The 26,265-nt window shown below is 43.6% G+C and overlaps 1 protein-coding gene and 1 long non-coding RNA gene across 3 annotated transcripts; one reads left to right on the forward strand and one right to left on the reverse strand.

Annotated features, from left to right (window-relative positions):
* Nucleotides 1-109: 109 nt before the first annotated feature.
* TRMT9B (tRNA methyltransferase 9B (putative)) lies at nucleotides 110-21,176 on the forward strand. 2 transcript variants are annotated; one of them, XM_082238243.1, is made up of 4 exons: nucleotides 110-217; nucleotides 15,219-15,373; nucleotides 17,828-18,001; nucleotides 19,084-21,176. In XM_082238243.1, the coding sequence occupies exons 1-4, from the start codon at nucleotides 174-176 to the stop codon at nucleotides 20,118-20,120; spliced, it is 1,410 nt and encodes a 469-aa protein (XP_082094369.1). In that variant the 5' UTR covers nucleotides 110-173; the 3' UTR covers nucleotides 20,121-21,176. The 2 variants fall into 2 exon arrangements, with proteins under 2 accessions (XP_082094369.1, XP_082094370.1); XM_082238244.1 differs by lacking the exon at nucleotides 110-217 and adding an exon at nucleotides 317-447.
* Nucleotides 21,177-21,633: 457 nt separating this feature from the next.
* LOC309540951 lies at nucleotides 21,634-24,444 on the reverse strand. Its single transcript, XR_014223567.1, has 2 exons — nucleotides 22,877-24,444; nucleotides 21,634-22,557 (listed from the first exon to the last, which is right to left on the reverse strand). It is a non-coding gene; the product is annotated as an uncharacterized lncRNA (long non-coding RNA).
* Between the last annotated feature and the right edge of the window lie 1,821 nt (nucleotides 24,445-26,265).

A 26,265-nucleotide genomic window follows, 5' to 3' on the forward strand; every position in this document is an offset into this window, starting at 1 on the left:
GCCCGGCCGCCGAGGGGAGCCTCGCAGCCCCCGACGTCGCCCGAGTTAGGCGCCGCCTCCTCCTCCTTCTCCCCGGGCAGGATGCAGAAGCAGCGGTGGCGGCTGGTGGCGGTGCTGCTGCTGCTGCTGCTCGCGGCCGGCAGCCTGCGGCGCGCGGCGGATAGAGGAGGCGCATGAGGCGGCTCCCTTCCACCCTGCCTCCTACCGGCGGGTGCAGGTAAACGGGGGCGAGAGGGCGGGAAACGAGGCGGCTCTTCGGGACGCTCGCCAGGCAAGGCAGGCAGGCAGGCAAGCCGCGGCTTCTCAGCAATGCCTCTCGCGGCTCTCTTAGGATGCATACGGTAGAGCGACCGAAGCGTTGTATAATCCCGCGCCCCCCATTTGGCGATGCGCCCTCCCGACTCTCCCGCTCCGAAGAGTTGGGGTGACTGTTCCAAGCGGACTCGGGTAGGGGAGTCCCGCTGCACGCAGCGAGATTTACTTTCCCGACATGTTTAGGATCGGGCTGTGGAAAGGGGATGGGGTGGGGAGACATTGTCGGTTTGGCTTAAGAATAAATCTGTCTATGCTTGCCTATGCTTGCCTATACACACCGCACGTGCAGGACGATCCCCGTCGTTGGTGCATGTTTAAACCCGTCCATTAAACTCCCTTTTATTCCCCTGTCCAGCAATTCAACAGAGATGCCGATTTAAGATGCCATTCCGCTCGGCACAACTTCTTTTTTCTCTTCCGCCGCACCACTTGCTTGGACGCCTCTCTGCTGTTTGGGGCTGGAAGGTCTTCATGCGGGCGGCGGCAGCGGCCCAACCTCCTTCCTTTGATCTTTGTAGCTGTTTTGCATTTTGCAACGAACAAATAAATAAATAAACCTTAAAATAGACCAGATCTTTGAAGAGAAGTGGGTGGGGGTGTAACTCTTGCCTTGCGGCTCGCTTGTTTTGTTCTTAAAGCTCTCAAGCATCCTCATGGCTGGAGACTATTTTTTAAATTATTATTTTTTAAAAAAGCAACCACCCTGTTCTGATCTTGCCTCAGCCTTCTCAGCTGACTTGGAGAACTTCACGCGGTTGCCTTCAGTTTTTGTCTCATTCTTTTGACCTCTTTGTTGTTCCTGAAGCCTCCTGCCAATTTCCCTGCATGGATATTACATGTGCATTGGAAAAGATGTGAAGCTTCTTGCATGGGCTTAGCCAAGGGGGGGGGGACAGGGAGGGGCTGCTGCCACCCCAAACCAATCAATAAAAATAAAAATACATAGCAAACTGATGTTCTGCCCCCCAACAAAAGGCCTGTCCCCGCAACAAAAATCCTGGCTACACCCATGCCTTCGTGTGTAACGAATGCACGTGCCAGTATTGACATGTTTACAGCTGCCAGAATGGCCATGGGTTTGCTGCATGTGATGGTGAATGTGCCCCCCCCCCATTCCCCAGAAGTGATATTCATGTATGAAAATTATCAGCAGTGCCAAGGGAATGCAAATCTAGTCCAGCTGGAGAAGCCAGGTGCAATAATTTCACCCAGTCTAGTTCAGTGGTGGGATTTAATTTCCAGACAGAAATGTGATAGTGATCTCGCGTGCATGTGGGTGTGTTTGTGCTGCTCCCTTTGCCAGGAGTAGCAGGTGGCCAGGTGATGGCTTGCTGGCTTCCCCTTCTGTTGCTAGCCTGCACTTTTGTGTTTGCATATCTGTGCACCAAATACATTTCCCTTCCATAGAACATGGTAGCCATATGCTCCCGTCTTAACTTGTGCCTGGCTCATCCAGTTTCTCAGCAGCTATATATTTCCATGTCCTTTCTTTTAAGGCTGCTTCACAGCACTTCTGTTTAAACCATCCTGTTTGGGAAGAAATATTTGTAAAGCTGATTGCGTGTGGTGGGGAATCGTTAGGGAGTGAAAGGAAATTTGTTAAAGGCAAAGCGATAAATCCAAGACAGTAGATAGTTAAAACAACACATAGTTATTCTATAATGAAAGTGTGCATAACAAGATGACAGAGCATAGTGGCTTCTAGAATTAGGAAAACATTTGTTGCATCTTGTTATAATACATTATTAAAATACTCTGTGCAGAGTCCCTTGCTTTCATTTTTGAGTTGGATGGAATTCCCTAACTCAGATTTCTCTCCCTCAGCAAATTCTTTAAATTCAGTGCTTTAAAAAAATACATTATCTTTGTTTTTTAAAAAATCTTTCTGGTGCTTTCTCTTCCTTTACCGACATAAAACAGATTCATGCATTTATATGGTTCTCATACTATAGTTGCATTTGGTATTTTTGCCATGCTCTGAACATCTTGTCCTGTGGATATAAAAACTACAGTTCCAAGGATGTAAAAAATTCAGTTCTGAGGAGTAGGGCCCTTTCAGTTTCAGAGAATCTTGCCAACCAGGTCTGCATACACACCATACATTTAAAGCACCTAACTCTCCCCAAAGAATCTTGGGAACTGTAGAATGTTGATAATTCTGAGAATTATCAGGACACCCCTTAAAGAACAGCAATTCCCAGCACTCTTAACAAACTACAGTTCCCAGAATTATTTGGGGGACGTCACGTGCAAATGTGCTTTAACTGTATGGCGTATACACAGCCCAGGTTCTCTGGTGACATTCTTATTTGGGAAGGACTTTGGGGGAGTGAACTTGGCTCTTTTTTTGGCTTAATGGTAGACTTTTTGGTGTTGTTGTTTTCAACATCATTTTTAACTGTAATCATGTGTTAAGCTGTACGTTATTGTATTGATTTTTTTAAAAAAATGATATATGGCCCAAGAGTCTATTTGCTCAGAGGGAAGTGTATGTCTCTTGATTTTTAAATAATAAAAATAAAATTTATTTATACCCCACCCTCCCCGGCAAGAGCGGCTAACAACAGTAAAAACATAATAGGGGAAAAAAACCCAATTTAAAATACAGGTTAAAATGCAATTTAAAATGCAGCCTCTTCAAAACCATAAGGGGAGGGAAAGATAAGGGTCAGACTGAGTCCAAACCGAAGGCCAGGTGGAACAGCTCTGTCTTGCAGGCCCTGCGGAAAGATGTCAAGTCCCGCAGGGCCCTAGTCTTTTGTGACAGAGCGTTCCACCAAGTCGGGGCCAGTACTGAAAAGGCCCTGGCCCTAGTTGCAACCAATCTAATGAAGACCAGTCTAATCTAATGAAGACCTGATCTCATAAACATAATGGGAGTATTTATCAAATAAGTGGTTATTAGGAGTTTGGGAGCACAGTGCCATCAGTTTGCTGATGATGCACAGCTCTACTTCTCCATGAATCAGGAGAGCCTGTGGAAGCTCTGGACCATTGGTGGACTAGATAAAGGTCAATAAACTGTGTTTGATGCCTAGGAAGCTCTGTGGGTGGGTAGTTCCTATGTGTGGAAGATAGGGTAGTTGCTTGTTCTGGAAGGGACTGCACTCCCTCTAAAGGAGCAGGGACATAGCTTGGGAGTACTTCTGTATACATCTTTCTCATTAGAGGCCCAAGTAATCTCAGTGGCTAGGAGTGTCTTTTATGAGCTTTAACTGGTATGCTACCTACACCCATTCTTGGATGAGGATAACTTGGCCACTGTAGTCCATGCATTGATTACCTAGAATCTAGATTCCTGCAACACACTTTATGAGTAGCTGCCCTTGGGCCTGGTGCAGAATGCGGTGGTTAGACTGCTGATGGGGGCAAATAGCTGGTAGCATGTAGCACCTTTGCTACAAGGTCTTTGCTAGCTGCCCATACCTTGCTGTGTCACATCCAAGGTTCTTGAGTTGATCTACAGAGCCCTGAACAACTTGGGTCCAGGATACCTTATGTACCACGCGAGCCCTTCTGTTCCAGTCTGATCACCGAGATCATCCAGAGGAGCACTGTTAGTTGCTCTCTGTGCCACAAAGTCTGGACTGGCCTCATCTAGAAGTCAGGATTGAGTGTCTCTGCAGAACACTCTTCCAGCAGAGATTTGGAAGGCATCCTCACTTTTGACTTTCAGGCGTTTCTTGGGGACTTTCTTTTAATGGCAACAGGCCTATGCAGTTTTTTTAAATGACTCTGGAGCAGCCAGCCATTTTAATGATTGCTTCGTATTGCTTCTGAATGTTTTGACATTGTTGCACACCATCTTGACGTTTTGCAAAAGTGCAATATAGAAATGCCTTGATAAATAAATACAGAAGTAAATGTGCGACATTTTTCATGTTCAGCTTTAATGCAGAAAGTGATACATGTAGACCTTGCCTGCATTATCAGCATTTTTAGAAAAATGTACAGTTTATTTGTCTCCTGTCTCTGCCCACTTTTAAGCTAGTGACCATCTATGGAAAACTGTGCAGGCAGATTTCTATTCCATTTGCTGAGAGGTAAACATGCTGCTTCTGCTGACGTCCTGGCCAATGTGTGCAATGACTGCCAAACACTTTGTGCACTTTACTAATATTATTTGATGTAATTTTGTTAAGACTACTTTATAGTTAGATTTTTGCTATTTTGCATTGCCTCCCCTTTAAAGGTGCTCATAGAGCCCCTGGCCCAATTTCATGTGGCCCTCTGGATGCTGTGGGTAGTGTTAGAAACTCAGATATATAAGCTGGACACCAAATGGCTCCTTAAACCAGAGTTACAGTTGCCAAAACAGAATCCCTAGTTGCCATTTTGGGGCAAGATGCCTCGAAAGTTGTATTTTCCAATACAATTTTTTTTGGTTCCTGAAATTCATTCTGATTGTACAGGTAAGATATCACAGATAGAATTCTATAGGATGTGTTGATAGTATGTGAAAACAGTCCATATCCAAGCATTGCACTTCCAGATGGTGAAGGCACCAGATCCCATCCTGTGGCCCATGCGTTTTCACTCGGTCTCAAGTAGCTGATAACCAGGTGCAAATTGTGCCTGGCAAATATCGAAGGTGACTGTGGGCACACAACTCTTGCTCTCTGGACTCTCCTTCTGAGAACTGCTGCCTCTTCTCTGTTTGTGTGAGAGATAGAGATATAGAGGAGAAATGGTTGCTACAGGGTGAGCCAGTATTGTGGTGAGCTGTGTGGTTGGGGCGGATCCAGGAGAGAGAGAGAGAGAGAGAGAGAGAGAGAGAGAGAGAGAGAGATGGAGGCTGGGAGGGAGAAAACCAGAAATGGGTAGAGCTGAAACAGATGAAGTAATGGGAGGTGTTATCTCTCTACAAGCAGTCACTTTGATCTGTGTTAATGGAAGGGGCAGGGGAGCCAAAATGGACGTAGACTTAGGCTTAGGTTCTTCACGATCACAGCATTTCTGGCTATGGGATTCTTGTGTCCTTCCTACCCAGTTATCTTCTTTTTGTGCTTGCTATGCTGTGGGTTAAACCACAGAGCCTAGGACTTGCCGTTCAGAAGGTAGGCGGTTCAAATCCCCACGACGGGGTGAGCTCCCGTTGTCCGGTCCCAGCTTCTGCCAACCTAGCAGTTCGAAAGCATGTCAAAGTGCAAGTAGATAGATAGGTACCACTCCGGCAGGAAGGTAAATGGGTAAACGGGAAGGCTTCCGTGTGCTGCTCTGGTTCACCAGAAGCGGCTTAGTCATGCTTGCCACATGACCTGGAAGCTGTCTGTGGACAAACGCCGGCTCCCTCGGCCAATAAAGCAAGATGAGCGCCGCAACCCCAGAGTCGGTCACGACTTGACATAATGGTCAAGGGTTTACCTTTATGCAATAGAAATGTATAAGCCAGTTGAAGACAAGAGGCAAGGAGGACCTTTCTGCCCCACAGTAGGAAAGAAGGCCTCTAAACATCTTGCCAAGCTGAGCAGTTGCACCGTTTCCCAATACACAAGTGAAGAGGTGAGCAGAATAATTTCAGAATTGCTGCCAGGGCTGATAAGGTATGGAGGATAAAATTCCTCCTGCGCCATCATTACTTTGCCTTTGCCTGGAGTGATGTGAACCGTGCAGCTGATTACAATTCTGAATGTGTGAACCAGGACTCCAAAATAGGCATGGAAAAGAGGCAAGCAATGCGTGAGAGTATTTGCAAAAGCAGGCTAAAAACCATATAAAAAATATAAAAAGAAAGTAAACCATCAACGCTTTCCTATAATTGCTCATGTTCTAAGCAGGAGACAAAAAATGTGTGTGTGTGTTTTGTGTGTGTGTGTGTGTGTAGAAAATTGTAGGACTCTTTATGTCCTGTCGCTTCTCTGGTAAAAATGCCAAAATATTTAATCAGTTGGAATTAGCAGGCTCACTATGTTGCTGGGTGAATCTTCACCAGAATTGTTAATTACTAGCAATGGCCCCTGCGGCAGCGACATCACTGTCCAACTTCATATAATTCACAAGCCTGACTGTTGCACAGCTTTGGATATGTCATTATGAAATGAACATGAGGGCAGATGTAGTCAAATGATGGATTGTCTGTAGGGTTAGCACTTTATACCATTATTCTGCTTGCTGCTCAAGATATGTCTCAAGCCCTGCACAGATGATAAAACAGTATAAAAATGTATGTATGCACTGGGGAGGGGGACAGAGTGAGAGACTTTTGGCTCCACTCCTGATCTCTACATATTAATAGGGATGCTATTATTATTTTATATATATGGAAGCCGCTCGGAGTGGCTGGGGAAACCCAGTCAGATGGGCGGGGTATAAATAATAAAAATTGTTATCATGGAATGGTCACTTTGTTAGCGATTGAATCCCAGCCTTTCGGTGTGATTGGAATTGCCGAAAAGGGTACAACCACAACCTGGAATTTCAAGCACAGTGGTGTAAAGGGAATCTTGGAAAGCCATCTCACCTGGGCTGCTAGAGGAGGTTGAATTCTCTCAACAGCATCTGCCACCCCAGTTCCACCAGTCCTCCAGTTAGACTTACAGTACCCAGTCCGAGATTGTATCCAAAACCTGGTAAATGTTACCATGTATCTATAATGATACACAATAGTGCGTTGAATAATTCATTGATAGAGAACCAAATTCAGTGCTGTGTTGTTAATATTTAATTCCACTTTAGTTCATGGGATAATAAAAATCTAATCAGGAAACAATGGAATGGTTTGGAAGTTTTGATGGATACTTCAATACATGATTCATCCACAGGAGGTAATATATTCATTCGCATTAAAAAGTCAGTGGCGGCAAATACACTTTTAATTAGCCTGGCAACATCAAAGAATAATCACAGTACTTTTAATCTTGCTGTGAACAGGATGGAATTATTTTTTTTAAAGCACCAACTATAATTGCTGCTTTAAATAAAGCCCATCAATTATGTAATTCATCTTTTTTTTTTTTTTTAAAAAAGAAAGAAATGCAGTTCATGCCATAATTTTAAGAATCTTAGCAGACAGGCAGGCTTTAGGACTCTGGGGTACGATTCTAATCTTGTACGTTGATAAAATCCCTACTGGATTTTCACTTCAGTGAAAAGGAGACTCATCATGTGACTTTAAAGCTGAACTGGCAGCAGTCAAAGAATTGCAGGTTTTCCCAGCATAGAGACGGAGGACTCAGCTTAAAAAAAAGCGTTTTATATGTGTTGTATATGTGATATAACGTTGTGACACCAGGCGGCGCTGTGGAAAGGAGTCCCGTCTTTCCCAACTGGATTTCCCTGTATGAGTTTACAACACGCTTAACTGAAACACATCTTTGATGTGTCTAGATCCAGCCGGAGTGATGAGTAAAGCTGTGCAGTTTAGCTTTCTGCCGCTCCTTAACCCTTTGAAGACACAGAAATTCTTCCCCAAAAAGGTGGAAATCTGGGAATTCTGAACAGAGTTGTGATGTTCTGTGAGCTAGCAGAAGGTGTGATCAGAACAGGCTGGACCTTTTCCCAGGGGTAGCAGTACCTGAGTCAGTGGGGAAAAGAATGATCTATGCAAAAAGTGATAGTATCATAGTTGGAATCCTGTAAGTGGAGTTAGTTAGGAGCAGCTGGTTCTATCATGAAGTGGCTCAGGCAGAAAATGTGAAGGCCTTTAAAGGGCAAGGGGGGCAGTTTAATTCAATTAATTTGTTTATTTTTGCCATTAGGCTGAGGCACTCATGGATAATGGGAAGGTGGAACCTAGGTCGGGCTTGGGCAGTCAGTCTCTTACTGAACTGAAACATAATGATTTCCGCCCTTCATCAGCATCTCAACCAGGGTCGCCCTGTTTCATCTGAGACAGGACTTTATCTAAGGTCCAAAACAGGATAGAATTCATCTGGGGTGTTCTGCATTGAAAATTACTTCACTGGCCTTCTGCGATATTTAAATCCTAAATTTGCATCCCTACATATCATTTCTATGAAGTTTAGCATCTATGCCCTGGTTAGTTTTAAGTTTCCTTCAATGCCTTGGGTTGTGTGGAAATTCCATCCAGATCTGGCCAAGGCAGAACTCACTGTAGATAATGGAGTGAGTCATAGGGCCCCAGTACTGACTTGTGGGGAATAACGATTATCGTCCTGTAGCCTGAGAGTCTTGGACCGTTTTGAACTGCAGTCTTCCTCTTGAAGAGCATAAACACTGAGCAGCTGGCTTCCAAAGGCAACTGCTATGAATCATCCTCCTCAATTGGCCTTAACTACTCAACAGTGTTCTCTGCTCTGAGCGTGACCTCTGCTTGGAAAAAACCATTAAAGTATTCCCAATTCGCAAAGTGGAGTGCAGTATACACCTCCGTGAGTATGATTAAACTCTGATAACCAAAGCTCTATAACTCCCGTATTTGAAGAAGTCGGTATGATAATGAGCAGATGCCAACAATATTTTCTTTTTTCCTTTTTGGTCTCCATCATGGAGTTTTAAATAACTGCATTGAGTCTCTGCTGCAAAGCTGTGTTTAAATTACAGTGGTACCTCAGGTTACGAACAGTCCTGCTTACAAACGCTTTGGGTTATGAACTCAACAAACCTGGAAATAGGTGTCCCGGGTTATGAACTTTGCCCCGGGATACGAACGCAATCCGCTTCTGGGGCCGCGGGAGGCCTATGTAGGGAATGCACGTCTTGGGTTAAGAACATTTCGGGTTAAGAACAGACTTCTGGAACGAATTAAGTTCGTAACCTGAGGTAGCACTGTATGCCTTAGCTCCTTCCTGTACCACAAAAGCTGAACACAGAGCTGGTCACCTGGACTGGGACCCCTTCTCGTGTCAGAGATGGGTAAGAAAAAAAATCATGAGTTGAAATCACTGCTTCCTGGAATCCAAATCTCCAATATCCTTCTCTATTCACGTAGGGTATTCTGGCACAATGTTAGCAGTGAGCTGTTCCAGGTGGGCAGCAGAGGGAGAGATCCTGGCTTGTATATGCATCCTTCACCCCTCTTCCAGGGCCTAATCTGCATTCCCAAACTCTGGAGTTCCCATCTTTCTTAATTATACTGGATGCTATTTCTCTTTGACCTCTTGTCAGAGAATTGGAATCATTTTAATTATTGTTGTATTGGAATAATGACGTTTAAGATGCAGTAAAACCATGTGTTTCTCTTGATTTGCATTAAGACAAAGGTAACAGTGTTAGAAGTTGAGATATAAAAGCTAGGAGCTAAAAGGTATCTTAAATCTAGGTTATGGGCACAGCAACAGAATGTCTAGGCATGCTTTCCCCCAGAACAAGAATACAAAGCTGAAAATGAATGAGCTGCAGCTAAAATGTTGTGTTCATTTTTCACATGATCTAATCCTTTTCCTGCCCACCCCTCTAATATTATTAAGAGAGTCTCTTCTCCCATCTTCAGAGAGTAGCTGGAAGGCAGAAAAAGGTCCTCCTTTTCTTCCACTCTGCAGTTTTAATGTGAAATTTTAGGTGCAGTACTGCGGCCAGAGCTCAGAAACTGCTCCTGCTAATGAAATTTCCTGTCACAAAATGCACCTGGAACAATGGGAATTGATTACACTGAAAGGTAATCTTCTTAAGATAATAACAAACAATACAAATTATGCATATCACAATTATTGTATATAGGATATCACTTTAATTAAGATACTGAGTAGGTTTATTAATGCACACACGTTAATGTCATTCTTAATAAAAAAGAAAAAAATGCACCTTTCTCTCACAACAAAAAAATTGCCAACAAAAATTTAAAAATATGTATTTTTAAAGAGGCATCTTTGAAACTTAAGCTATTTAAACTTTAATGGAGGTGGGGATGGGCAGAATGGTTTCCTGTGGGAAACTGATATTTCATAAAGTTACAGTTCCAACTTTTAGGGATTTAGTGGTAAGTTTTGTTTTTTAATCCCCGCCCCCCAAAAAGCTCTGCAGGGAGAGGTGAAATGTAGTTATAGCCTCTCAGTGAACAATGCATAATAATGCATTTCTGCTATAATTACACATTCAGGCCTGATGACTCATTTCCTCAAAGAAAAGCCTCACAAATATTAACAGTATTCATGCTACTCAATGTGCTTTTACTTCACAGAGAGGCTAAACATCTTCCCCTTTCCAACTCATAGAATAATTTTGAATAAACAAGGAAACAGAATATCAGAAGATATGGAAGAGCTCTCGGGTGAACAATGTCCTTAAGCTTTTCAGTGCACTAAAGACTTCTGTCTGAAAGGAACGAGCTGCTGATAATTAATCATGATCATCTTGTCCCTGAAACCACTAGGCACTGTATAAAAAAAAGATGAGCTCCAAGAAGTGGCTTAAAAATTCAAACTGAGATGAGTTCTACCACAAGGCTTGTTTAAGACATGGGACACTTGAATGCCCTTCAAACTTACTTCCAATTCTCTACCCTTGTTGCCACATCAAAGTGATAGGGGAACAGCAAGGGCAATGGTCTGCAAGTAAGCAACAGAGAGAGCAAATTTTGGTTTAACTGAGAAGGTGGTTCCTGTAGAGCAGCAGCGGTTTCAGGGAGGGCCACTAGCAAGCCTTCTCAAACTCACTTGCCAGCAGTGGCGTTGCGGGGGGGGGGGGCGCGACGGTGTGCCCCAGGTGCCATGTCTGGAAGGGTGAGAAAAAGACACCCCGCAGGGTGCTCGCCCTGCCACCCCTAGGCGCGGTGGCGCGAGCAGCCACCAAGCTGCCGCAGCTGCATGTGCAAGATCCCACCACTGTCCATACAGCGCTTGGGCGGCGCTGGCGGCAAACCACTACATACAACGCATTCATTGTGTTGCATGCATGCACTGTATGCAGTGACGCCGCACATGCGCTGTACATAGAAGTTTGCCCCCGGCGCTGCCTCAGCACCATACAGATGGCGGTGGGATCCCTCTGTGGCCGCTCAGTGACGCCGTACATGCGCTGTACATAGCGGTTTGCTGCCGGCACCGCCTGAGCACCATATGGGTGGTGGTGGGATCCCTCTGTCGCCGCTACAGCCGCAAGTGGAGGATCCCACCACCATCCGTATGGTTCTTGGGCAGCGCTGGCGGCAAACTGCTACGTACAACGCATGTAGCACCGCCACACATGCGCCCTACATAGCAACACCACGTATGTGTTGTACGTAGCAATGCCACGCATGCATTGTACGTAGCGTCGCAACGCGTGCGCAGCCAGCGGTTTGCCCCGCCCCGGACGTTGGTTAGCCTTCGTTTGCCCCCAGTTTGCTGAAGGCAAGCGCCCCATGCCTTTTGACGTTGTCAGATGCTGCTCAGAAGCACACCGTCCTGCCCCAAGTTCTCCGTTGGGGAAGATCTCTTACACTCTTCTGAGCTTTGGAAACATTAGAAGGTTCTGCCTGCTCCAAAGTGTAATGTGACAGAGACAACCAAACTCCCTGACACCCTCTTGTGCCAGAAATTTGCCCTGCTTTTTTTCCGCTGCAGAGAGCCCTGTCTGATATGAGGAACCAGTTTCCTCCCTTTCTTGAGTCTTCTGTCCTGTACCGAGAGGCGAGGAGAGGAAGAATATTGACTGCTGACTGCTGACTGCTGAGCTAAGCCAAAATTACTCTACTTGGACGGTAGTGTAGAACAAACTGTGCCAACCTGGTGTCTATTATTATTATTATTATACTGCCCTACACCCGCAGGTCTCAGGGCAGTTCACAGAATAAAATCAGAATATACTGAATGACTACCAGCCCCAGTTGCATGGTCAGCGATGGTGGGAGCTGGAATTCAACATCTAGAAGCTCGTAGGTTCCCCATTCTCCATAATGCATTAAAAATGTTAAGTTGCTACCTACACTTGACCTTATGGAATAGATGACAAACAAGAGGTAGCCAATTTTCAGTTTTGACTAGTCCCAACCATAGCAGGGGAGAAGGGTTAAACCTTGCTTCTCCAGCACTATGGTCCAAATCCAAATTGGTCTTCCTGCAGTTGCTTTATAAAAGTATCTTAGAAGAACCAGTTCATGAATATCATGTGTCATCTGATCTTCAGGGAGGTCCAAGCCACCTAGTTCTGAAGACTGAGTTCTAAGCTTCTGTTGCTTTAATTCTGTGTAGCTTTTGGTCATGCAATCTGTAGTTGAGGAACTTTGTTGTAATTTATAGCTGAGATTCTCCAATAATTTTGTCATACTCTCCTTCAGTGGCTTTCATCAATTGCCCTTCATCGCAGTCTGCAGTTGATCAGAACCCACTGAGGCTTCCCACACTTCCCAAAGAGATCTGCCGCCCCTCTACTGGAAATTCCATTGTATGCTCTTGGATCAAGTTTGTGTTGACTTTGGGCTTTGCTTGAAAACTTTAACCTTCAGCCAAGATAGTATAATGCATTGTTGGCAGAAGCTGGCAATTTTGTAAAGTAGTTTGCAGTTATGCGCTTTCTATTCTTGTTCAAGACATGCATGGATGAAAGGAAAGGGTTCCAAAACAGTGGAAACAACACGTTTTATTTACGAACCACTTATGAAGGCTTATTCTTACTGAGATTGTTGAGATCAAGCAGACTTGGCCACAGGAAAATTTAAGTGGTTTACAATTGCGCTGAATGTGAAAACTGTAGGGCTACCTTTGAAGGAGACTTGGAAACTACAATTAATACAGAATGCGGCTGCCAGACTGGTGACTGGGAGCCACCACCGGGACCATATATCACCAGTCCTAAAGGATCTACATTGGCTACCAGTACATTTCCAAGCATAATTCAAACTGTTGGTGTTGACCTTTAAGGCTCTAAACTACCTTGGTCCTGTATGTCTCCATCCCCATCCCCATCGTTCAGTCTGGAGGTTCAGCTCTGAGGGCCTTCTGGCAGTTCCCTCACTACAAAAAGTGAAAATACAGGGAACCAGACAAAAGACTTCAGTCCTGCATACTTTTTTGGGAATAAGTCCCATTGAAATCAGTGGGATTTGCTTGTAAGCAAACATAATAATAATAATAATAATAATAATAATAATAATAATAATAATAATTTATTATTTATACCCCACCCACTCTGGGTGGCTTCCAACAAAACACTAAAATACAATAACCTATTAAACATTAAAAGCTTCCCTAAACAGGGCTGCCTTCAAATGTCTTCTAAAAGTTTATTAGTTATTTTTCTCTTTGACATCTGGTGGGAGGGCGTTCCACAGGGCGGGTGCCACTACCGAGAAGGCCCTCTGCCTGCTTCCCTGTAACTTGGCTTCTCACAGTGAGGGAACTGCCAGAAGGCCCTCGGCGCTGGACCTCAGTGTCCGAGCAGAACGATGGAGGTGGAGACACTCCTTCAGGTATCCTGGACCGAGGCCATTAATTTTATTTGTATGCTGCCTTTCCATAGTTACCACCATGCTCAAAGCAGCTTTACATTAAAAAAACCTAACTACAAGCATAACACAAGCAGTCATAAACAATAAATAAAGCATCAAAAAGCACAACCAAATTGAACAATTTTCACATAAATCATAAGACCTATCAATAAGATACAAAAAATTAATATCAATAACACCCCCCCCCCCAGAATCCCCTCACTCCTAAACAATACCCCAGCCCAAGGGTCTTGCAAACTTGCTTAGGGGATCCTTAGCAATCAAATATTTCTGCTGGTTGTGCTAGTTTAAACTGTAACACTAATGGACTATAAAAGCAGCAGTGGAGATAGTGCAGGAGTTTAAAAAAATATGGTTCCAGGCATTCAGTCTGTGGAGGTCTCTGCAAATTAAGACATGATTTATGCTTTAGTGCTTCGGAATAATTCCCCAAAGCCACACCCTCCCCTGTGTTTCTTTATGTATTGTTGGATTCCTTGGAGACGATTGGGTAAACAAGCTTTAGCTTTCTCTGGCCAAAGAAAGGTAGTGGCTTTTTCATGCTTTTGGTTTTTCTGGGGTAAAGCGGCAATTGTAGCCTCAGCTTTTTTCAGCACTGAAAGAAAGCTCCAATTAAGTATTTGCAGCCCTGGCACTTTGGCATTTAAACTCCCCAGGCTCCATGAAATAAACTTAAGTTTGCTCAGCTCATACTTGGAGAATAGATGAGAAGAAGAAACAGCCACATCTTAGTTAGGAACTTCCCTTGCATGCAAACAGACTCTGGTGGACTCAGTGGACAAGACCAGTAGAGGGTCCAATGGTCAAGAAGGCCATTTCTGCACGGGGTGTAAAGGGAAGTGAGGGGCAAATAGGGTTTGTCAACCTGGGAAAGTAGCCCATCGAGGAGAAGGAAATCTCTGGCCCTAAACCTCTGCTGCCTTGCATTGAAAAGCTTTGGGAGTAAACCCCGAAGAACCATACATACCCACTGCCTTACAGGACATCTTTGGGAGAAGAAAAGGCTAAGGAGTAAACACTACACAAATCTGGAGTGGAGTCCCAGAGAAGTCACTTCGGGACTGCAAATGGATGGGAGGAGAGGCAGTGGGAAGTAGCAACAAGGAGACTTGTCCACACCAGTGTCTTCAAAGTAGCTCCTAATCAAACAGGCCAAGTGGCTGTGCAGGGAAATCCCCACCCAAAAGGGGGCAAAGGTGAAATGGAGGAATCCCTGTTTGTGCACATCCTGATGACACGTGCAGCAGCCTGGAATGGAACCCCCACTTAAGTGGGGATTCCCCTGTTTGTAGCTGGAATGTAGGTATCTTCTAGCAGTAGTGTGGAAGCCTGACTTACATAGAAACAGGGACAGCTATGCCACCATAGGAAATGAGCAAAATAGTAGCAAATGGAGACGTTGTGGTGCATTGAGTGCGTTGTGGTCCCTTCCCTTGTAACTTTTCAAAGGGGATTTCTCGCAAGAGACTGTTCTACTGCTGTATATCGAGATTGGACCTCTATTCATGGCTGTTCTTTTTTGGAATTTAACTCGGGAACATGTTGTTCAGTGCATGTTTGGTCTGTTTGTTTCTTGAAGGATGGAACATGAAGCTTCCCAGCTAGAAAAGAAACATGTTCATAACGTCTATGAAAGCACAGCTGCCTATTTCAATGATCTGCAGGGCAAAGCGTGGCCTCGTGTCCGACAGTTTCTCCTAGAGCAAAAGCCAGGCAGCCTCATTGCTGATATAGGTACGTATATGTTTGTGTGCATGTATGCATGTATGTGTATACAGATAGACAGACAGCATGAAGAATCCTTATAACTTTAAGAAGATAGGAGGAGATGATTTTACATCCTGTTATGTACACATTACTGCTAAGTTTGGATTTGCCATACAGTGGTACCTCGGGTTACATACGCTTCAGGTTACAGACTCCGCTAATCCAGAAATAGTACCTTGGGTTAAGAACTTTGCTTCAGGATGAGAACAGAAATCGTGCTTCGGCGGCGCGGCAGCAGCGGGAGGCCCCATTAGCTAAAGTGGTGCTTCAGGTTAAGAACAGTTTCAGGTTAAGAACAGACCTCCGGAACAAATTAAGTACTTAACCCAAGGTACCACTGTATATCTATTAAATTTCGAGTCCAATAAAAAGGAGGGAGGGGGAGAGACTATATGTTTGTTTATTTATCTACCACAAGTTACATAAACTCCAGCCCTGAGCTCTGATGTGGTGACCAGAGTCCACAATATCTTCATGTTCACTTTGATGAAGGGAACAGCTCGATGCAAGCATTTCTTTTACACACATCACTCTCTGGTGATGTTAATGGATAAATTTCTGTGAGCGTGCCCAGAAGCATCAATTAATTTCTGCAGTAGAACGGGTGGGCTGGCTGGCCTGTTGACCGGTAGCCTGGCTGCCTCCTGCTTCTGGTCACCTCCTTGCAATGGTAAGTTTTTTCTTTGCTTTCGAAGCGGGGTGGACGAAACCATGTGGGGATTCTTGCAAAATTCAGATGGCGTTTGAGGTGAGCCGGGTGGTGTTTGGCCGTCCCTTTCTAGGATTAAATCTTGGATGGAAGATGGTTGCCAGTTACTGACCTGGAACACCGCTGCAGTTGTAGAACTGATGGATTGGTGACATAGCAACCAGGAAATCCCAGGCTCGGAGAATGATGGGTAGCTTATACCTATCCAACCATCCTCCCTGTTAGCTGAGCTGTCTTGTCTTCCACCCCTATATCTCACCCCTACCCAGCACTAAGCAAACTGAACAACTATGAAAACATTTGAAACAGACTGAATATCCCCCAAAGTGCTCTATAAATGCCAAATACTATCATCATCTTACTATGACAGTGACTACTACTGTGTGATGGATTGCAGCCTTTGTTTTTGAATAGTACAGTATTCTTGAAGAAGTATGCAGGCTTCTGCTTTGAAAGTTTGCTTTCTTACTATTTAAGATGCTCCATCGTTATTCTGTAGTGACTGGGAGATAGTTTTTCGTTAACACTATTAGCAGGTCAGAAAAACTTAGGGCTGTTTTTTAAGGCAATTGGAAGCATTTCATCTGAATTCCTTATAGTAGACGAGTCCCTTTTGCTGCTTCCTTGCATCTCTGCAGCTGAAAATTGGCAGGAATTATTCTTCATCACTCGCCTGCTGACTGCCTGGAGCAGTTTTCAAACTCTTTTTGAAAAGGTTTCTTTGAATGGTTTTGCATTAGAGTGGTACTTTTTCTTGGCTATGGATTTGAAACTACGCACAGGAAGGAGATACGTTTTGTAGTCACTCCTAAAGCTTGACATATGAGTAGCAGTAATTTTAATGGAAGAATGCTGTAATCCAGCAACAGAGATCTGTGATGGAGGCTTCATGCAGCCTTATTATTGTTAATGTTAATCTGAATGCACATCTGTATCCCAATTCATGGGAATGGACTGGAATGCATCTCTGAGTGCAGATAGGGATGTTCATCTACATCCTATCCATCCCAGTCGTAATCCATGACTAGAGCTGGATTAGGGTAGAATGTCATACACGTCATATTAAAATCCAGTTATTTGTCCACATAGCTTTGAAGTATCCTTCAGAATGACACTTGTAGTAGTGTGGTTGCTGTTTACATAGAATGTCACTAGAATGAAGAGAGCTGTAGGTAAGGAATTGACTCCAGCTGCTTCTGTGGATAGATGCTGGGTCCCCCTAAAGTTGTAAGTGCAAGGTGGATTGAAGAAGACAGCTTTAGCATTAACATGATGTTAGCAATCTAAACCTAACTTTACTGGCGATTCTTGTAAGAAATGATAACAGTGGTACCTCGGTTTCTGAACGTCTCCGTTGTCGAACATTTCAGTTTTCAAACACCGTAAACCCGGAAGTAAATGCCTCTGTTTTCTGACACGCCTTGGAAGTTGAACATGCCACACAGCTTCTGCTGAATGCAAGATCCTGAGGCCTAGCTGTTGGCTGTTGAGGTTTCGGTTTTCAAACGTTTTGGAACTCGAACAGTCTTCCAGAATGGATTACGTTTGAAAACCAAGGCACCACTGTATTTGTCTGTTTCAGTGGCCCATATTCACTCTGAGAACACACTGTTTTACTCTGCTGCAATGTCAGCTGAACGATAGAGATTGTTTTGTCCCTCTGTAATCTTGTTTGGTGTTTGTGTGAGTGTGTTTATTTTTATTTTTTAAAGGTTGTGGGACTGGAAAATACCTTGGTGTCAATAGCCAGGTGTATAATCTTGGATGTGATTACTGCGGTTCTTTGGTAGAGATTGCAAGAAATAACGGTTGTGAAGTGATGATCTGTGATAACCTTAATCTTCCTTTCCGGGGCCAGTGCTTCAACGCGATCATTTCTGTGGGAGGTAAGAGAGTCTGGATGTTTGGGGGGGGGGAGTAAAATATGTTCACTATACAATGTGTGCTTCTGCACTGCTGTCTGCTCACTTTGTCCAGAATATGAAGAATAGCATAGAGCAGGGATGGAGAACCTTAAGTCCAGAGGATGATTATGGCCCCTAGGCCTTTTTATCTGGCCCTTGGACCTCTCCCCAGGCCACACCCCCTGTCTCCAGGCCACAGCCCTTACCAGTCCTTTTTCACCCCCCAAGTGTTTTTCCCTGGCTGGAATGTGTCCCAGAACTCTGATAATGGCTCTTCCTTCTGTGGATGGAGGATACAGAAGGGTGCATGAGTTTGCATAGAAACTTAGTTACACTACTCCTCAGGTCTTCCACTGTTAAAACCACATCGTCTGCAAACACTTTTATTTTATATGTTTGATGTTCCACCTTTACCCCTTTTATATCTACGTTTTCTCTTACTCTCCTAGCAACTACTTCTAAAATCAGTAGAAACAATAGAGGGGATCTAATCCTTTTAACTGGAAGTGCCATGGACTGGATCTGAAAATTTCTGCAACAGTAAATTATTTTTGCTGACATCTGTGCAATTCCCCCCTCGTACCTGAACAGCACAGAATAATTCATTTTGTTTTGGGGAGCAGTGAAGAGAGAGGCTTTGGCTTGATATACTAGCAGGGGACAGAGATCATGTTCCTGGATGTGTTGCAGATAAACATGGCTAGTTGGTGTGTCATTAACATAGGCTGAGGATCAAGCCTTGTGACACAGCAGCCAAGAACCTGTGCCTAGACTAGATGGTTGAATGTTTTTCAGACCACTCCCCATGCTCCTTCTAGCCTTGCATGAGATAGAGCCTACAGGGTAAGAGTACAAGATGCTGGGCTTTTAACATCATATCTAAAACATTTGTTTAAATTCAGCATTATAGAAATTATTCACTAGGTGCAAAAATAATGTGAAAATTGTAATCTCACTTGTAAAGTTGCATTGACACACATGTAAAAGGCACAGTGTTTTAATATTTTTAGCACAGAGACCCCACACCCACAAACGTTAAAATATCATTTTGCTTCTCTCCCCAGTGATTCACCATTTCTCCACACAACAAAGACGAATCAAAGCAATAAAAGAAATGGCCAGGGTGCTGGTACCTGGAGGCCAGATGATGATTTACGTGTGGGCCATGGAACAAAAGAATCGGCATTTTGAGAAGCAAGATGTGTTTGTTCCATGGAACAAAGCCCTCTGCTCCCGGTTGCTTTCTGAACGCAGCAAGGATGCATGTAAGGGGGAGCTTGCAGCTCATGCCGTAACATCTCAGACCGTGCCCCCAGACCAGCTAATGGGTTCCAACTACAGCTACCCTGTTACCCTTGACCAGAAACATCCCCAGAGGACTGGCAGCTGCTTAGCTGAAGCCTGTTGTGTGAAAATCTCTGAAGAGGAAGAGAAACGAGTTTACAGTGCTCTTGGGAGATCTTTTCGTTCCTGGTTTTCCTCCAGATCACTAGATGAGTCTGCCTTGGGGAAACAGAATGAGAAGATGCTGCAGCCTTTGAAGAGCACAGCTGGATGGACAAACGACGCCGTCTCTGTTCAGCCATCGAGGCACTGCAGTGTAGATTCAGGCTGTCGAGGACCATTGCTGAAAGAGCAGCAACTAAATAGTTATGATGAAGTGTTTATGAAGCATATGGCGTGCAAAAGATTGGAATGGCTGGCGGCCTCAAGATCACTGAGAGATTTCAATGGTGAGCCACCTGCTTTAGTCCAAAGCAAAAATGGGGAAATGTCATTCCTGGAGAGCTCTGTGGAAAATGTAAACAACGGCTACATCCCGCCAGGAAATAGTCATTCTTTTGCGGGCAAACACTTTAAAAGGACTTCAGCGGCGAGCTCCAGTGAGTCTATTGTAGATGCGGCTGTGGCTGTGGGAGACCGAGTTGCTTGCGGTCAGGATACAAAAGCCTTCATGCGCTATTACCATGTTTTTCGGGAAGGGGAGCTGTGCTCTCTGCTTGAGGATAATGTGCCTGAGGTTCACATAATAAGTTCAAGCTATGATCATGGTAACTGGTGCATTATTGTGAAGAAAGCAGGTGAACAACAGCATGCGTAGTTCTGGAAATCAAGGGCTTCAGATATTGCTTCCTGTGGAATTTTAGAGACTCCCCCCCCCATCTGATCTCCCATTCTGTGTGCGTGGGAACAAATGTGTGGATAAGGATGTCATTGTGAAAAAGGGTACTTGACATTTTGCAGAAATGCAGGCTTTCTGCAAACACCCATCATAGTTTTATATTGCTTTTAGGAAATCTGTTTTGCGTTTTTAAGAACATTTTATAAGTAAAGCCTTTTGTAAGATGAGGAACGAGGCATTTTTTTTAGTTACCCAAAAATAAATGAATGAATGAATGTTCACCCGATGAAAAGATCAACCCTTAGCCTATTGGCACCGAAATATATTGCATGCATTTTACTTGCTGGACTTTTGCTTAGAGGAGCACACACCTCGTATCTGAAGGCCTTTGCTTTTTATGTTGCTTTTCCGTTTTCTTTTTCTTTTTTAAATGTTGCTATCCAAATAGACTATCCATACATAGGATACTTTTTCACTGTAGTGAAAAGGACACTGTAAAACGAGGGTTTCAGGTGCTGTTTCCTGTGGGATCTTAGAGACACGTGAGGTGAGTGCCAGGGATGAACTGAAAAATCAAGACAACAAGAGGGATAAAAGAGATGTAAAAAAAGTCCAAGAAAATCAAACATGACCCGTAAAAGGAGTGTCTTTCTGGGTGTCCTTCACTGTTTCCTGAAGTGATGCATATATAAACGGAGGCTATAGGCTGTGCTCATCATATTCACTCAAGTAATGATGATGGAAACAGCCTAAGAGGCCTGTTTTGCTACTTGGGCCCAAGCTGATTTCCCCCTAAACAGACTAGCAGTTGGATTGCATAGTCCTTAACACATTGTCTTCCATACTTTAAATGGACCCTTAAAACATTTCTGCTTTCCTAAGGGAGGCTGATGAATTGGTTTCTTAGTAGACTAGCATTTGCCTTTCTTTTCTCCATCTAGTGCTCAACAAAACACTCCTTAAATTTCATGGATGCATGTAGATAGTAGGCAATGTTCAGCTACCTTTTACTCAGAGTAGAGCCATTAAAATAAATGAATATGGCTAAGTTAGATCCATAAACTTCAGTGGGCTTACTATGAATAAAATGTAGTTGAATACCACCCAATGTGTTTTTTCTCTGCAGTCTTTTTCCATTAGTCCAGCTAGACAGAGTTTCCCCCTTTTTAAAACTCACAGGAACTCTTGCTTTGCTTGTTCAGTCATCCTGTACATTATGATAGTACTTCTTGGGCAATGAAGTGATGACTAGCATAAATGTGAAGAAGCACTTGATTGCATAAATGTGAAGAAGTACTTGATTGCCGGTGCTTTTATATCCCAGAGTGGGATCCTTAAAATCAGTTAGGTTAAATATTCCAGGACATCCATCTCTGCAAGGCTCCTCTGATAACTTAGGTAGCTGAGATTTAACTGCCTTTTCAATGGCTAAATGATACTTGACAATTTGATGGGATATTGCTTCATATCATTCCTACTACTTTTTTAAAAAAATTGAGATTTACTGCAATAGAAATGCCCTTCTGATGAGTGCCTCCATCTAATCAAACTGATGCCACATCCTTTATATGTTACATCTTCCCACATCATCAGCTGTCAAAAGCCCCTGTTGTGTTTCTCTGAGATAGTCCTGCAGTTAACAGGCAGCATCTTCCATGGGTGAGTCTTACAAAATAATAGCCATATAGTCTCCTTTTCAATTTACAGTGTGATTCTATGCATGCCTACTCAGAAGTGAGGTCTATTGAGTCTACTAGCAAATGCCTGTAGGTCTGCTGCTGCTGAAGGCATGTCCTGAAGGGAACGGGTGGCGTTGTGGTCTAAACCACTGAGCCTCTTGGGCTTGCTGATCAGAAGGTCGGTGGTTTGAATCCCTGCGACTGGGTGAGCTCCCATTGCTCTGTCCCAGCTCCTGCCACCCTAGCAGTTCAAAAGCACGCCAGTGCAAGTAGATAAATAGGTACCACTGTGGCGGAAAGGTAAACGGTGTTTCTGTGTGCTGTGGTTTCCATCACAGTGTCTCGTTGCACCAGAAGTGGTTTAGTCATGCTGGCCACATGACCTGGAAAGCTGTCTGTGGACAAACGCCAGCTCTCTCGGCCTGAAGCGAGATAAGCACCGCACCCCATAGTCAAGTCTGACTGGACTTAACCGTCCAGGGGTCCTTTACCTTTACCCTTAGCAACGCTGCAGAAAGTGGGTGCAAATGAAGTCAGAGCACTATTACAACACCATGGCCAGCCTTTTGCTGTCTTTTACTTCGTGTTCTTTGTGTGTGGGGAGCCCTGCTGGAGTAATAGTGCTCTGACTTCATTTTTCAAGAGTCGCACAGTGGTTTGGGCAGGGGAGCATGCAGTTGTTGTCACGAGATATGCAACCTACTTCTTTGCATGCCATCCCGATGTCCAAAAGCAGGCTTGTCCAAAGTGACGCGCAGCGTAAATTAATAATGCAGTTTTAAAGAATAAAAGCTTTACTGAATTAAAATAAACTTCTTCATAAACAACATGGTTCCAAAGCAGTTTGACTGAGATTACATACTGATTCTGCTCACAGCTGAGGCAGACAGACTCTGACTGAAATCTTACAGAGAGCACAAAAGAGAAACTGGCTGCTAAGTCACATGTCAGAGTGACTTAACAGTTAGCAGTTATGCCTGGATAACTTTAGAAGGCCCAAATGACTGCGCAGTCCCAGCACTTTCCCTTGCTTCTGCTCTCATGTGTCTTTGTCACATGACACAAAGTCCATCTTGGGGGTGTAATCAGGTCTGCCGGTCGATTAAATTTGGCCCCCGTGGCAGTATATGTCCTGGGGTAAAATTCTTTAAAAAGCTCAACTTTGGGGTAAAATGGTAAAAAAAGCTCAACAGCTTTGGTCGGGCCACATGCATGTTCACTTCATCAAATCTGGCCCTCTTTGAAAAAAGTTTGGGCACCCCTGTCCAAAAAGGAGCAGGGTCATGTCGCTTCTTCCACTGATTTCAGTTGGAGCTCGCCTCTTGAGTCCTGCCATTGGATGTAAATGCCCTTCGTTCAGTGTGCTTCCTTGCCTACAGCACCCTGCATGATAACAGGAGCCTCACAAGCTGTCCCCATTGCTAGCATGGCATACTGGTTATTCTCAATGTATTGCTTCAGTGTGTGTATTTATCTGGCATAGTCTGCCCTGTCCCAGGGATAGGGGAACAATATGCTAATTACTCTAATCTATAACTATTTCCAGAAAATGTGCTGATTCGGTTTTGGTGGATCTCTGGAAGACAATTCCAAAGTTGCATCTTATGTGCCAGTATCCTCTCTGCATGCCCTTCGGCATTTATTTGGGCATGGGTTGTATTTAAGAGAGCATGGTGGGTCACGGAAGTGATGTCTGAATCTGCTGGACCTGGAATATTTGGGTTTTTTTAGATTGGGATCAGCTTTTTGAATTGAGCTTAAAAGGCAATATATTAATCAAAATCAGCAATGGTCTGTCTTCGTTGTTCCCAAGCTACTTTTGTTTCCTCACCCAGAAGAGCCACTTGCAATAAAAGCATCCTTGGTTAGAGTGGAACAAACCTCACCTTCAGAATAACCGATGTCAAATCTCAAATTACATTGCTTTTAATGAAACTGTAGATGTACATATTTACACGTGAGGAAAGCTATTGGCTTTCTGCAACATTCAATTAAATTGGTTCCCTCCGAGCTGCAGAGGGAGATGATCTTGAAAGCACAAATAGGCTGTCAAAGCTGCAATTATTCTTTGTGCAATATGTTGACATTTTGTTATTTATCATGTGCTTGTTTGCATTTCTCTTGCCGCTGTGAGATATAGGCGGTGCTAATGAACAATTGGGCTTGGTTTTGTTCGCTCTACTTGGGCAACTGCATTTGCACTACTGGGCACGAAACCCAGTTGGACATTAAACTAGACCCTGCAGGGTCAAGCAACGCACTGATAGAAGCTAATATTCATTAACCTGTAACGCAGCAGAAGTGTGGACTTTAATTAATAATATAAAACCTTGGAGCTAAATGTCAATGCATTACATTTTATTCTTTGCCTTGTACTCAGCCTGGCAGCTATTCAGTGTTGTAATTCATACCAAATAGTGAACTGTAACTGTCCGCACTGACATTTAGAACATGATACATAATTGAACTTTAAATGTCCAGGTTTTCAACTATTCCATGGTACGTTAATAAAGATTATTTATGTTATCAATTAAAAAAATAAATGTGTGTCTGGGTGAGTTATCATTTCGTTGGCTGATCCAGGGGACTTGTATTCAGTTGTCATTAAAAGCGTTTGTCCACGTTTGTTTCAGAGCTTCGAAACAGCAGCGAACTCCTCTAGAACTCTGGGCTTGAAAGCAAGACTATTCCATGCACACACCTGGATTGCAGACCTAAGATGTGATTCAGCAGTTGTCCTGCGCTTCCGGTAGAAATGCTCTGGATGTTTAGCAGCTGGAAATGATCTGATGGTGATGGTGGCTAAAATTGGTGGCTCTAGTCCGCTGTCAGGAGGTGCTGCGAGGCATGTGTAGCACAGCATAAGCTTTCAAGTCAAAGGGATACTTAATGTTAGGTGGCCCTCTTCTGGACTGAAAAGGTACATTTGCTGAACAGGACAACTGAAAATTGGTTGTTTGTCATTTTTGCTCAGTATTTAACCTGGGAAAATATAGGACGAGGCCTGTAAGAAGCTTTAGGTTAGCATTAATAATAGCGTTGATGCAATGGAAGAGAGTTGAAAAGAGACTTGTATATATTTAATAGCCCCCCGACCCACTGATAAATTCTTAGTTGTAGTTGGGCAAAGGATAACTCGCACCAGCATCTGAGACAGGCTTCCTTGGTGCACAAATGTGGATCTTGTCAACATAACATCATCTATGGTAAAGTTACTAAGAATGGACCACAAGGGCCACATAGTCCAACCCTCTGTAATGCAGGAATACCCAAGGTTTTCAGGAGGATAATTTGGAATGGTGATGATGAGCATTTTCCTGCTCCCCCAGGGCTACTTCAAATAGCTGAGTACAAAATATGAGTGCATCAAGATCAAACTGGGCAGGACATTAAATGCATCTTGGTGTAAATAATGCAGTATGTTTGTTTGTTTAATGCAAATAGCATCAGCCAGTGCTGCTGTTTGAAAGTTAATGGTATTGCATCTGGCCTCACAAGCCTACGGCACCTTTGGAAGAGAGATTCCCCATAAGACCTCAGAAGGGAAGGATTAAATCGTCCCTCTCATGCCTGCTCCTATCATCTCACACCCACACCCCAGTTATGCAATTTGTTAAATGCAAATAGTACTGAAGCCTAGTGTGGCTCTCAGGGCAGTTGCAAAGTGGTTATCCTTAAATAAATCACTGCTTTACTCACAAAAAGGTGGAGTTGCCAACAGATGATATCTGAATGGTGTTGTTGCTTATTGTTGTATTTGTTACCTGCCCTTCACCAGCAGCTCCCAGGGTGGGTTGCAAGAATTTAAAATTCAGTATTAACTTCAGGGTTATCCACATTTCTTCTTGTTCTGCTGCTCCCAGCATTCCCAGGAAAACCGCTCTTTAGCGTAAAGTTGCAGTCACATAATTATGATAAGCATAAGATGCAAGTTACCTGTATTATTCTCTTCTTAATTTAGCCATCTGAGAAGTCTCCTAATATTTAGCATGTTATTCTTGCTGTCTCAGAAAAACCTTCCCTCTTTTTCTTTGGACACTGCTCCTTTTAATAAGAATATTTTGGGGGTCTAGAATTTTCCATGATGACCTTAACTGCTTTCAATAGTGTCTTCCAAAAATATTCCATATAATCACAGGTCCACCAACAAATGGATGGAAATTCCATTTTTCATTTCCAGCATAAATCAGATTTTGTTTTAATTTATTTTTAAAAATCATGTTTGCTATTAAAGTAAGTCCACTGCTTATGTGCATTTAACTTGTGCGCATTTAGCTTTACACGTGAGGTAGAAATGTAAACAAATTAAAAAGAGGATGGAAAGGTAGCAGGGTTTTGGGGAAAATGACTTTGGCCATCCCACCTACCATTGAACCCAATGTGTTTTGACTATACAGAATTTTGACTTTAGGCACAATCCCTTGAACACAAACCCAGCATAAGTT

Source organism: Podarcis vaucheri (genome assembly GCF_965113315.1).
Source record: "Podarcis vaucheri genome assembly, chromosome: 9".
Taxonomy (NCBI): domain Eukaryota; kingdom Metazoa; phylum Chordata; class Lepidosauria; order Squamata; family Lacertidae; genus Podarcis; species Podarcis vaucheri.